We start from the raw sequence: 14041 nt of genomic DNA on the forward strand, positions 1-14041 counted from the left end.
CACAGAGATGTTATTCATTATTGGTAATGATACCAAGAAACAAACACTACTGGCCTGCTAGCAAGAAAAACTGGCATACAGTCACCAGATATTAGTTGAAGATTGCTGCTTTAACTCAGGATACTAACTTTATCTGTACCAAGTTTATAATCAGATTTTTCGATTTATTAAATCAGGTAAAATTGTTTATTGCACACATTAATGAGTCAATGAACTAACACCTGAGCAGGGGCGGACTGACAGCTCATGGGGCCCCCGGGCAATAGGGGATCATGGGGCCCCTGTGTCCTTGCCCAAACTCAAAAAAGCCTATGAAAAAGGTACCAGGGGCATCTCATGGGGCCCCCTACTGACCCCGGGCCCACGGGCAGTGCCCGAGTTTCCAAATGGTCAGTCCGCCCCTGCACCCGAGTATAAATTTTGAAGTTTAGGAACAGAATTGACCCATAGAGGCTACCTATTCAATGGGTCCTTACCTTTTTATTGGGAAATATTATTAGATGGACCTCTGGTACAAATGTGAAAAACATCACATTTCCTATCAACTAGCACCCTCCTAGGTTGCTAGTTGATAGGAAAATTTAGTTTCTGGCTGGGTGGTAGTCAGCCCAGTTTTCATTTGTATAGTTGTGCACCTGGTTGCTCTCTAAGCTCAGTGGGGTGGTTATCTCTCACCATTGCCATTAGGTTTCAGTTGTTCAATTGCCTCACTGGCTATAGTATGAGGTTTCCCTGCCATATTCATATTTTCCCCAGCCATCCCAATAGAAAGTTCAGGCGACTGGGTCATGATGGGGAAGGGTATAAATATTTTGGAAAGCCATGTGCTAGTTCTCTTGCCTCAGACTGAAGCCTGGGAAGTTGCTGCTGGACTTTGTATGCTGATAGGCCCAGGAGCCTGTTAGGGACCTAGAATGTGCTGGGTATATACAATCCTACACATGTGGCCTAGGCAATTCCCCAGCTGGGAAAGCTGCCATCTCTGAAGCCCTTACTGCTGATCTACATAGATGTTCATCAGGGCCCCAGCTGTGGAAGGGGTAACCCTATACATTTGTTTAGGTAGCCATCCATACCAGGGGTTATAGATGAAAGTAAAGCTACAATAGTATTTTCTATCTCTGGCCGAGGCAAGTCTGCATTTAAAATAGCCCCATTTCAATCACATTATAAACCAAAAATGAACAAAAAAAATAAGGGAGAATTATTTTCAGTTCTAGAATTATTATAATAATGATATATAGTCCTCTTGCCTTTTATTTTCATCTTGGCCAATGCTATTTTGCAGAGCATAATCAGGTCTATCAGTGTTTATCTACTGTCAGAACAAAATGTTTTCCCTCAAAAATTCAGATTGTTTCAGCTTTACTAAAAGTATGACAAGCTGTTTTAGACAAAAGCTCTAATCTTCTTTTCTCCTGGTCGTTGTTACAAAAACATTAACCTTTAGATGTTCCATAGTATGATTAAGTTAAGCAGTTCTGTAAGTAATAAAGAAATCTTTCAATTCTTTTTCTTTGCAATAGCAAGTAAGCTTCTGAACATAATATGATTTTCCTTAAGACTGATAGCAACAATGTATGCGTCTTAAATTATACAGACACTTCTTACCGGTTAGTACAGTTTTTGCAGTATGCAGCTTACAAAATAACTGTAATATAAAATGAGCATCCAGGATGCATAGTATAGGACCTACAGTATGTCGACAGGTGCATTCGACCTGCAGCTCATCCCAATATGACCTGCACTTGACTGCTTCAAGTGGGATTGCACACATATTGACTTGTATATGAATGTAGAAACAGTTTGAAGCCAGCAAATAACCCATTGACATGAGCCTTTGCCTTGTTGCAAATACAGACACATATAATGGCAATGGTGAGAAATTATGGAAGGTCGCTGCTGTAGCTCAACACACTAAAAAATGCATTTAATCTGCAGCCTATTGGATATGATGCAGTGGCCTAAAGTACATTGCATTTGTACTCTATGGGCTAAGGTAATGCAAACCTAAGCTTAAAATCCAAAATATAGCCTAGCCTGGTGATAACTTGAACCTCCATTAGCCTCACAGCTATACTGTACAGTGTCCTGCAATGGACCACAAAGTGTGCTAAGGCAAAAAGGTCAGCTGCAGAATGCTTACTGGCATTCTGGCATTGATTTGTCTGGCATTATTTAGAAATTAAGAAATTATTTAAATTATATTAAAATAATTAATTTGAACAGTGAGATCAGATGGCCCAGCCCTTCGAACATTTTGATGTAGAGACAGAAGTCATGTTTGTAAATTGAAGTAATCAACCTCATAACACTTAAAAAAGAGAAGGTCTCAAGTCCTCTGTGAACAATCAAAAAATGGGGCTTACAAAGGCCTCAATCTACAAGATTTTTTTACCACTTCCAAACGTAAGCTATAGCCTCTTTCAATAATTGCATGAAACATCCGACAGACTGGTTATACCCAAATCGTACAGCAATCAAATTGGGTACAATCAGCCTGCTGAACCAGCTGAGATTCGAACAACCTATGGCTGGCTTTACAGTTATTTAACACTGACAGTTGTATATTTTAAAAAATCATTAGATTTCAATGGATTACCCATTTGAAAAACATAGCATTGTGAATCTGTTGCAGTCTTCACTCTCAGTTTATCACCCACAGTTCCTGTAGTATGATATATTTTAAATTATATTGTTATATTATAGAAAACAGTTATGCATTAATTGGTTATGTTAAATGCAACCAATTTTTTTATAATTACTCTAAAAGATGTGTAAAAACATTATCTCTGTAGTGATCAATACAAAAATATGTGTGTGAAAACTCATATAAAACCATAATAAACAATGTGCATCAAATAAATGATAAAATAGCAGTCCCATAACATATAATTCACTTATGCATATCTTAGAAGTAAACTTCAAAGAAAAATATATAAAAGTCCAAATGTAAAATCTTGAAAATGATGAAAGTCCACGTAAGAATCCCAAGCCACATCACAGACAAGTTACATAGCTAATCTGATTGAAGTCCATCCAGTTCAACCAACAGAGGAAAAAAACACACACACACACACAAATAGAAAACCTCTATATACACTATCCCATACTCACAGTTGATCCAGAGGAAGGCAAAAAACCCCATTTTCAAGATTTCACATTTGGACTTTCATACATTTTTCTTTAAAGGTTATTTCTTTGTTTGTCTATCCATTAAATACATGTGCCTCTACTATGGGGGCTCTCAAAATTTGTAGAGTTAGGACCACAGAATATCGGGGTACCGTGACATAGCTCTGTGGCTTACGTATGTATTTGCAAATGTGTGCTAACTAAACCCGTTTTTAACGCATACTGTTAGACAGGTTAATTCGGCTGGCAAGTTGAGCTGGGAACTTTCTTTTCTTTTTTTTTTTGCATACTTCTTTGTTATGCATAAGTGAATTATATGCTATAAGACTGCTATTTTATCATTTATTTGATGCACATTGTTTATTATGGTTTAATATGAGTTAACCTTATTTTTACACACATATTTTTGTATTGATCACTACAGAGATAATGGTTTTGCGCACCTTTTACAATAAATATTTTTGTATTTTCTTTGTGTCCAGAATATAGGTTGCTGCATTACCTCTTATTGCACTAAGCACAATACTAATTCCCTCTGTGTTTATAACCCAGCATTTAAGAGTAAAAGTTCTAGTTAGAAGACTTATAAGCCACTGAGGTGTTCTTATTGGATAGTGGGGCTGCAATTGGATAGGATTTAGCTCGGGAGGTTGGACTAAGCCTTTTTGTAGGAGAAGCCAAACTCTGGGTTGCAGAGTGTATCTGAGATAATAAGGACATTCAAAGTCCTGATGAAGTCACGAGTTACGTGACGCAACGCGTCCACGGCAATAGCGTGGTGACGCACTTCCGGCGTGACGCCATCTTGGTGCACCTTTTTGATCCTGCTGTACACCCAGCATTGTATTGCCATCTCCATACAAGCTGTTTGCCATGTAAGTGGATTACCTTTTTCCTTGTTTGGATATTTGCTGCCTATTTACAAATAAAGCGGTAATACACTATGAGGACTGTGTTTATCTCCTCATTTATGAGCCTATGAGCGGTTGTAACATCGGAGGAGAGTGTTTTCCGTTTACCTACTGGTCTGGAGGAATTGTGCATGTGATACCAACCTTGTTCATGTGATACCAACCTATCAAAAGAGTCCCTGAATTGGAGGATTCCGAGGTGATCTACAGTACGCTTTGTGGCCCTGTAGGGTCATAGAGTGGAGGTGAGAGGCCATTGCAGCAAGACTGCCTGGGATCACGTTTTTGAAGTGTGCTGTGATTCACCTGCACCCCTGTAGATATATGAACTTTGGACACTTTACCCTGCACTTAACCACTGTTATCAGCCTATAAAGGGCCACTGTTTTCTGCTTATCCCTAGGTGGTTTTGGATCATTTAAATACCTATATATACATTCTGGTTATGTATTTTATTTAGGTATAGTTTTTTTAGCGCTGCATCAACTTTTATATTTTATTCAAAGAGTGGTTTCTAAATGTAAAAAGTAACAAGTTTACAAATTTAAATAATTTCCTTTGGTCCTGGTTGGGATAGGATGCTGGTTCAACCTGACCCCTCTGGTAAAGCACCCTGTCCCCATGTTGATGAGGATAAGAGCCTCTTCCCACAGTCCTGGCAAGGTGGTTGTGGAATTCTGCAGGCAGGAATATTATTATTATTATTATTATTATACAGTATTTATAAAGCGCCAATAGTTCGCTCAGCGCTGTACATTACAAAGGGAGACAGAACATGTGACAGAACAATACCAATACAATGCAAAACATGAGGGGATCAAGGGCCCTGCTCTTTCGAGCCTACAATCTGGGAGGGAGGGGGTGGTGGCACAGGAGGAGATAGCTGTGGGGGATGGAGTGGTAGGAAGAGTGGAGGAGGGAGGCAAGTTAGCAGGGGGTGGGGTAGGCTTCCCTGAAGAGATGGGTTTTCAGGGTGCGCCTAAAGGAGAGGAGAGTAGGTGATAATCTGATGGGTTGGGGCAGGGAGTTCCAGAGGATGGGTGACACCCTGGAGAAGTCCTGGAGGCGGGCATGGGAGGAGGAGACCAGGGAACTAGAGAGAAGGAGGTCCTGTGAGGAGCGGAGTGTGCGTGCTGGGCGGTACTTGGATATTAGGTCAGTGATGTAGTTCGGGGCAGTATGGTGGACAGCTTTGTACGTCAGCGTTAGGATTTTGAATTTGATCCGTTGCGCAATCGGAAGCCAGTGGAGGGATTGGCAGAGGGGGGTGGCGGAGACAGAGCGGTTGGAAAGGTGAATGAGTCTGGCAGCCGTGTTCAGGATGGACTGAAGAGGGGATAGCCAGCGGCGAGGCAGGCCAGTGAGGAGGGAGTTGCAGTAGTCGAGTCGTGATATGATGAGGGAGTGGATGAGCTGTTTAGTGGTTTCTGGGGTTAGGAACGTGCGGATTTTGGCGATGTTGCGGAGGTGGAGTCTGCACGAGTTTGTTAAAGATTGGACTTGGGGCTGGAAGGATAGGTTGGAGTCCAGAATGACACCCAGTACTCTGGCCTGCAGGGCGGGTTTGATGGTAGCGTTGTTGGATGTGACGGAGAAATCAATGGGGGGTGGTGTCCGGGCTGGGGGGAAGACAAGAAACTCGGTTTTGGAGAGGTTCAATTTAAGGAAGTGGAGCGACATCCAGTCTGATATGTCGCTCAGTAGGTGTGTGATTCGGGCTGAGACCAAGGGGGTGAGGTGGGGGGTTGAGAGATAGATTTGTGTGTCGTCGGCATAGAGGTGGTAGTTGAAGCCGTGAGAGTGTATGAGTTGGCCAAGGGAGGAGGTATAGATGGAGAAGAGAAGGGGCCCGAGGACAGAGCCTTGAGGGACCCCAACAGAGAGGGGGAGTGAGGGGGAGGTGGTAGCATTATAGGTAACGCTGAAAGAGCGTTGTGACAGGTAGGATGAGATCCAGGAGAGAGCAGAATCTCTGAGGCCGAGGGAGTGTAGTTTTTTGAGGAGGAGGGGGTGGTCGACTGTGTCGAAGGCCGCAGAGAGGTCAAGGAGTAGGAGCACTGAATAGTGTCCATTAGCTTTGGCGGTTAGCAGGTCGTTGGAGAGTTTGAGTAAGGCAGTTTCGGTGGAGTGTAGGGGACGGAAGCCGGACTGTAGGGGATCGAGGAGGTTGTTGTCGTTGAGGTGAGAGCATAGGCGGGTGTAGACTAGGCGCTCGAGGAGTTTAGATGTAAATGGGAGCAGGGAGATGGGTCTGAGGTTGCTCGGGTCATTGGGGTCCAGGGAGGGCTTTTTAAGTATGGGGGTGATGTGTGCATGTTTCAGAGGGGAGGGGAAAGTGCCTGAGGAGAGGGAGAGATTGAAGATGTGGGTGAGGGAGCGTAGGATGGAGGAGGAGGAAGGTCGTAGGAGTTGTGAGGGGATAGGGTCGAGGGGGCAGGTGGTGAGGCGGGCATCAGAGAGGGTCTTGGAGACTTCCTCGATGGTAGTAAGGTCAAAGGTGTGGAGTGTTGGGGGAGCTTCAGTATGAGGAATGTAGGGTGGGGTGGAAGAGGAGGTCAGAGCAGTGGTGGGGCCGTGGGAGAGGGGTGATGAGGGGGTAGCTGAGTGAGGGTGAAGGGGGTTGGAGGGAGTTTGAGCAGCGACGAAGTCCCTGCGGGTTATGTCGAGGGGGAGGGGGGATAAGGGGGTAGCTGTGTGAGAGGGGACAGGTTGAGAGGGCGTGTGAGTTGCGGCAATGTCCTTGCGAATTGTGTCAATTTTGTTTTTGAAGTGATTGGCAATCTCAAGGGCAGTGAGTGAGGTGCTGGGTGGAGGTGGGGGTGGAGAGAGTAGAGAGTTGAAGGCAGAGAAGAGTCGGCGAGGATTGGAGGAGAGGGCCTTGATGAGGGTCAAGAAGTAGGCCTGTTTGGCAGCATGGAGGGAGGAGGTGTAGGTGCGGAAGGCAGATTTGTAGCGGGTGAAGGCTTGTTTGGATTTGGTTTTGCGCCATAGTCGCTCTAGGGCACGACTTTGTCGTTTGAGGGTTTTGGTGTGATCAGTCTGCCAGGGCTGGAGCGGTCGGGGTCTGGTGTTGCGTGTGGTTAAAGGCGCTAGTGAGTCAAGGGCTGTTGAGAGCGCATTGTTGTAGGCGGTCAAAGCCAACTCGGGGCAGGACAGGGGGAGGATGCGGTCGTGGAGTTGATCAGCTGCAGAGTGGAGGGAGGCAGGGTTAAGGTTGCGAAGGTTACGGCTGGTAGTAGTGTGACATTTGGAGGGGTAGGCGTTGGAGGACGAGGAGATAGAGAAGGTGATCAGGTTGTGGTCAGAGAGAGGGAAGGGGGTATTAGTGAGGTTGTGGGGAGCGCATCGGTTGGAGAAGACCAGATCAAGGATATTTCCGTCGGAGTGGGTGGTGGATTGTATGCACTGTGCAAGTGCAAAGGAGGAGGTTAGGTGGAGGAGACGGGCTGTGTCCGGGTTGTCGAGGTTGACAGGGATGTTAAAATCCCCAAGAATTATGGTGGGTAGCTCAGAGGAGAGGAAGAAGGGTAGCCAGGAGGAGAAGTCATCCAGGAAGCGGGGTATGGATCCAGGAGGCCGGTATATCACAGCAATCTTCAGGGGGGTTGGGGAGAATAGTCGGACGCAGTGGGCCTCGAAGGAGGAGAAGGATAGGGAGGGGGGGTTTGGGAGGACTCGGAAGGTGCTCTGCGGTGACAGGAGCAGACCAACCCCACCACCTTTACGACCGTTAGGCCTGGGTGAGTGGGTCCAGGTGAGACCTCCATAGGAGAGTGCAGCAGGGGAGGTAGAGTCAGTGGGCTGGATCCAGGTTTCCGTGATCGCTAGGAGGTTGAGGGAGCGGGAAACAAAGAGGTCGTGGATGGCAGTAAGCTTGTTGCACACCGAACGGGCGTTCAGGAGTGCACATGAAAACGGGGGGGAGATTTTAGGGAGCAGGGAGACAGATACTAAGTTGCGGGGGTTGCAGTAGGACGTGGAAGTGGGAGGGTGTTGAGCGGGTGAGGGAGGTGGAGGGCCAGGATTTGGGGAGATGTCCCCCGCGGCTAGGAGGAGGAGTAGGGTGAGAAAGGTGGCATGGGAGCGGGATGTGCAGGAGCATGAGAAACTCCTAGTGGAGGTGTTGGGGTCAGTGGGAGAGTGGAGTAATAGGAGGAGGTGGTGGGTGCCATAGAGGGGTGAGGGAAGCAGTGAGGACACGATATACAAATGTTTGGGAGGGGCAGAGGGATATAGTGAATGGAATTTGGAAACGGAGGAGAGGAAAATGAGAAGGAGGAGTGGAAGAGACATTGTGGGGAGGTGAAGAGAGCAGTAGTAGGGAGATGATAGCAGTGAGGGGGAGATGTACAGGTTGTGGGGTGGAGCAGAGGGGTAGAGAAATGAGATTTGGGAACAGAGGGTAGTAATATGATGAGAAGAGGGGCGTATTATATAAAGGCACATAGAGTGGGTCACAGGCATGTAAGAGGTTTCCCAGGGTGTTTGCTTGCAGTCTTCCAGCATGCAGTAGAGCTTCTTACTGTTGTTGTGTCTTCCTGCTGCTTGGGTTCTCCTGCTTTAGTTCAACTGCTGCGTTTAACTGCTTCTTCTATGCACTCGTTCGAAGTCGCACTCAATCTGAAGCAGCACCCCATCAGAGACTGTGCCCCCCATCAGAGATCTCCCCCATGAGCTGATCTAAATTTATAGGGAGATGCTCAAATGAGCATTCAACTCCACCCCAATTAGAAGCTGATAAAGATCACATGAGGAGTGGGGGATGATTCTCTCAGGAAACAGGCACCAGTCGTAAAACGGGTGCAGCTAAAGGTGAGTGCTGGTCAACATATACAAAAATATAAATACACCATTTGTTCTGAATATAGCAAGAGTCAATGCGTTTTGGAGTTTGATCTCCATGTATAATACATAAGGGGGGATATGATCTCCATGTATAATACATAAGGGGGGATATATAAAATTGGAGCATCTCCCTATAAATTTAGATCAGCTCATGGGGGAGATCTCTGATGGGGGGCACAGTCTCTGATGGGGTGCTGCTTCAGATTGAGTGCGGCTTCGAACGAGTGCATAGAAGAAGCAGTTAAACGCAGCAATCTAATTATGCCTTCTCTACTTTCACAGGTAAATGCTCCTTTCTCCTACCACCAGTCGTAAAATGGGTGCAGCTAAAGGTGAGTGCTGGTCAACATATACAAAAATATAAATACACCATTTGTTCTGAATATAGCAAGAGTCAATGCGTTTTGGAGTTAAGAGTGGAGGTAGGAGAAAGGAGCATTTACCCAGGAGGAAGGCAGCAGGAGTCAATGCGTTTTGGAGTTAAGAGTGGAGGTAGGAGAAAGGAGCATTTACCCAGGAGGAGGGCAGCAGGAGTCAATGCGTTTTGGAGTTAAGAGTGGAGGTAGGAGAAAGGAGCATTTACCCAGGAGGAAGCCCCCATTAACAACAAAGGGCTCCCAGATACTGGCTCTTGCAATGTAAATGCGTAAGGGGGTACAAAATACTCATCCATAAAAATGTAATCATTAAAGCAGTAGAAAACCACCCAAAAACAAAATAATGTCCCCCCCTACAGGTTTAGGTCATAATGTACTAGTATGCATCGCGTATGTAAATCCATTCAATGTCTTCATGACATCACTGACCAGTTATTGTGCTATCTATATGGGTTCAATGACATCACCCAGGAAACACTGCCCTTTTAGCTGTGATTTAGCATGAGTAAGTGAGGGGATTGGGAGTTGGTGGGATTTTTTTTTTCAGTATCATTCTTCAGGTCTGACGTGGATCTGCATTGATAGACAAGGTGACTGATGATGAATTTACATTGTGGCATTTTTTTTAAGGACATGTCAAAAAGTGACAGTCTGCATGCTCTGATCAGGATCTGGTATGAAGGCTGAGTTCACAATTTTTTCCTTGTTTTTGAGTAGTTTTACCCCTTAAAATTCACACCAAAGTTGGAGGGTATGGTATTTGGTAGAACCCTATGCTTTTTTTTTTATGGGGGGGGGGAGGGGGCATGCCACACTGTCAGCATAAATAAAGTTCTGCTATTTATTTTTTGCTATAGTAGATTGTATGGTACATGGTACAGAGGTTCTATTTCACAGGAAAGTTCAGGTATCCCTCAGACATGTTATTTAACCACCTCCCGCCCACCATATAGTAATATGACAGACGCAAGGTGGTTCTCTCGTTCATATGGCGTCCTCCCATTCTAACCACACATGCGCGGCTCCCGTAGCGTGCAGCGCGGCGATCGTCCCTTGGACACAGCAGATCACCGATCCATGGGAAGAGCCAAAGATGTCGGCTCGGTCATGTGATCAGCTGTGTCCAATCACAGCTGATCACATGTAAACAGAGAAATGGCAGTTATCGGCATTTCTCTCCTCTCGAGCTGTCACGCTGACAGCTCATGGGAAGAGGAGAGCCGGTAATCAGCATTCCGCGGAGGGGACATGTACACTGATCATCAGAGCACTAATAATCAGTGTGCCCTGATGATCAGTGTAGCCCCAGCAGTGCCACCTATCAGTGTCCATCAGTGTCAGCTGTCAGTGCTCATCAGTGCCACATGCCAGTGCCCATCAGTGCCACATCAATGCCACATATCAGTGCTTACCAGTGCACATCAATGCAACATATCAGTGCCCATCTGAGCTGCCTTTCAGTGTCACCCATCAGTGCCAGTCAGTGCCACCTATCAATGCCAATCAATGCCATCTATCAGTGCTGCCAATCAGTGCCGCCTATCACTGCCAGTCAGTGCCGCCTATCAGTGTGCATCAGTGGCGCCTAACAGTGCACACCAGTGGCACCTAACAGTGCCAGTCAGTGCCACCTATCAGTGCCGCCTATCAGTGCCATATATCAGTGCTGCCTTTCAGTGCCCATCAATGATGCCTGTCAATGCCCATCAGTGCCACCTACCAGTGCCTCCTCATCAGTGCCCATCAGTGCCACCTATCAGTGTCCATCAGTGCAGCCTATCAGTGCCCATCACTGCAGCTTCATTAGCGCACATCAGTAAAGGAGAAAAATCACTTATTTACAAAATTTTATAACAAAAACTAAGAAAAAACTTTTTTTTTTCAAAATTTTCAGTTGTTTTTGGTTTGTTTAAGAAAAAAGAAAAAATCCAGAGGTGATTAAATACCACCAAAATAAAGCTCTATCTGTCAAAAAAAAATGATAAAAATTTCATATGGTTACAGTGTTGTATGACCACGCAATTGTCATTCAAAGTGCAACAGCGCTGAAAGCTGGAAATTGGCCTGGGCAGGAAGGGGGTATAAGTGCCCTGTAGGCTTGTGGTTAAAGGGATTTTATATCTCGAATGTTTCACTTAAAGCATTATTAAAATTGCTTCTTCCTGACAAACTGAACTTATAGAAGTTTTTTTTTTGCTTTAACACGTTTAGCAGTGTGGTACCCAGCTCCTCATGCCATTTGTTTGACAATACTTTGGCCATCATGACCATTATTTTTTTTTTGTAACATTGAGCTCACATTGACTTCAATAGGCTTTGAATTTGTCACCAAAACTTTAGTAAAGTTTACCAAACCCTTCTTGAATCGAATCCAGGTTTGTGGCAAGGCTAGTGAGTTATTGATGAGGAAGCTGCCAGGTTAAGCTGGTCATGTGGAGAACTCAAAGCTTAAAGACATAGTTCATTTTTATAAATAAAACTGCCTTTGCAGGTAAGGGAGCCTGTGGATTAAAACAAATTGTGGAGCTTTGACCACAATTTAATTATGCCTTTGTGATAGGTGTAGGGTATTTACATAACTATGAAGCCTGACTGAAAAATGCCCAGAGATAACATTCTGCCTTCTTTCTAGGATGTTGTTTTTACTGTTGAGTAGCTTTTACTGTTCACTCCCACCATCACAGGAGCAAGTTTTTTTCTCTTATTCAAACCCCCCTCTAGCCTGACACAGTAGCTCTAAACTCAGCCTTTGATAGCTCCTTCTTGTGATGGTGGGGCGATCAGTAACAGCTAGGTGTCTCTTAGCAATGTCCTGGGCAGATAGGCAGAATGGGATGATGCAATCTGAGTTTTTCAGCCAGGCTTCAAGAAATAAATAGTAGTAAATGGACTACACTTATAGCAAGGCCATTATTCAACTTTGATCAAAGGTGCACAGACCCCTGTATACAGTTTTTGTTTTGTTTTTTGTAAAGGTGCACTATGCCTTTAAATACAACCTGGACGCAGGATTCAGCATCCTTCCCAGGCACAAAGGAATCAATTAAAGCAACAAAGTAATTTTAGCAACACGGTAATGTCCATGTTGGTGGAAATGACAAGCTCATTTAAGTTCCAATGAGTTTTCTTTTCTGCTGTTGTATAATATTTTTCCTGTGGTCCCAGAAAAGTAGCTTGATAAAAGGAATCACATACATTTACCAGCCAAAATTCTTACTTTCAAGCACTGGAATCCACTTGAGACCATTACAGAGGAAGAGACCTTTCAGAGATGTATCCATCCAGAACTGGGATATTTCACTGCTGGAACAGGGAGGCTGAGGGCCTAACGTTACTTTCATATCAGCTTCTGGAAGCAATAAAAAAGCACATTAATGGAATGTTAAAGCTAAAGATGACACTATGCCTGCAAAAATAGAGATGTTAGATTTCATGAAGAGGCTGAATTTAAAAGCTAGAACAAAATCGGAGATGCTGCTTGTTGTAACCAGTTCTTATTTCTTTTCAAAGGTGGAATACAATTGGTTGATGCACGCAATAGGTACAATTTTGATTTAATATTTATAAATCAACTCTTTAAATTATATTCTGACTACTTTCATGGTAAAATTATGAATTTATCTCTAACCTTTAAATGTATGTTCTTTCCTTAATAATGCATCACCAGGGGCTTTTTTAATAACTGCAGTTGTGTAAATATTATGAGATATGGGATAGCTGCCAATGTTCTTCTTCCTAATTACTATTCATTTGTATTTTACCTAACTAATTCCTGTATATATTACCACTAACCATAAGGGTACATTAGCTGTAGTCCATTGTCATCACCAGTCCTAAGTGGCAGCTCTTTCAGCACTCCTGGAATGGACAGCTCTGATATCCTCGGTTTGGCATTAGGGCATATCGTAGATGTTGCATCAGACCCTGGCAGAAGGACAAGCTGTCTCAACAAGCCCTGGAAATAAAAATACAGTCCCTACATCATCATGTTCTTTAAAAGTACAGTTATATTCACTAGCTGGGAATACATTCAAACTTCACAAAGAGTCTTCACAAAGTTTAAAAATAGACGTATAATGCAATAGAACTGCACAGCCTTCCTGGCTTGCCACCTAATTTGGATCTGAAACTATAGATCTGATTCAATCTTTGACCCTGTTTTATGTTCAATGAACCTTTGTGGTAATCTGAAGGTATTTTAAAATTACATCTTCACAGGGCTTAAAAGCTGAGTCTGCAGGTAGCATTTAACTAGACTAGATAAAACCATAAAAATTCCTTCCAAAGTAGTATCTGTAAAAACGAAAGAAAGTCACATTTAGATATGAATATTGTTTGTTTTTCTGGACAACTCAAATATGAACACAATTGCTTAAATATTTCTATGAAATATTACCAAGGCACTATACAAGGAAAAGCTTTCCAAATGGGGACATAGACATCAATAAATACATAGTTTTAGATTACAATAAAAACCTAAAAAAGGGTTCTAACCCTCCTTCATTCAATCCTACATTTTTAAAAATGATTTGGCTGAAGTTTGGCTAATGTTGTACATTGAATGTTCTTTCATAATGGTTACCTAGATAAGAAAAAAAATAAAGAGCTAGGCGCCTTCATTTGCCTTCTGATATGATAGAATATAATTCCCTAAATATTGCACATTACTTAAAAAATGATAATCTAACAGCCTGATAAAGGGGTACCATCAGCAAGCCCAAAAATGTTCATGTCATCACCTGGGATGGATAGCAATGGCATACAATATATTGG

General features: G+C 43.9%; 1 protein-coding gene across 1 annotated transcript in view; it reads right to left on the reverse strand.

The window, feature by feature from the left end:
* TSPEAR (thrombospondin type laminin G domain and EAR repeats) overlaps nt 1-14041 on the reverse strand; it is a 208033-nt gene that overhangs the window by 103572 nt on the left and 90420 nt on the right. The window contains exons 5-6 of the mRNA XM_089671851.1: nt 13061-13223; nt 12486-12617 (exon numbers count right to left, since the gene is read on the reverse strand). Of these exons, the coding sequence (XP_089527977.1) occupies nt 12486-12617; nt 13061-13223 (295 nt within the window). The remainder of the gene's footprint in view (nt 1-12485; nt 12618-13060; nt 13224-14041) is intronic.

Source organism: Staurois parvus, unplaced genomic scaffold, assembly GCF_062004578.1.
Source record: "Staurois parvus isolate SC_StPar_1 unplaced genomic scaffold, SC_StPar_1.0 ptg000011l, whole genome shotgun sequence".
Classification (NCBI taxonomy): Eukaryota; Metazoa; Chordata; class Amphibia; order Anura; family Ranidae; genus Staurois; species Staurois parvus.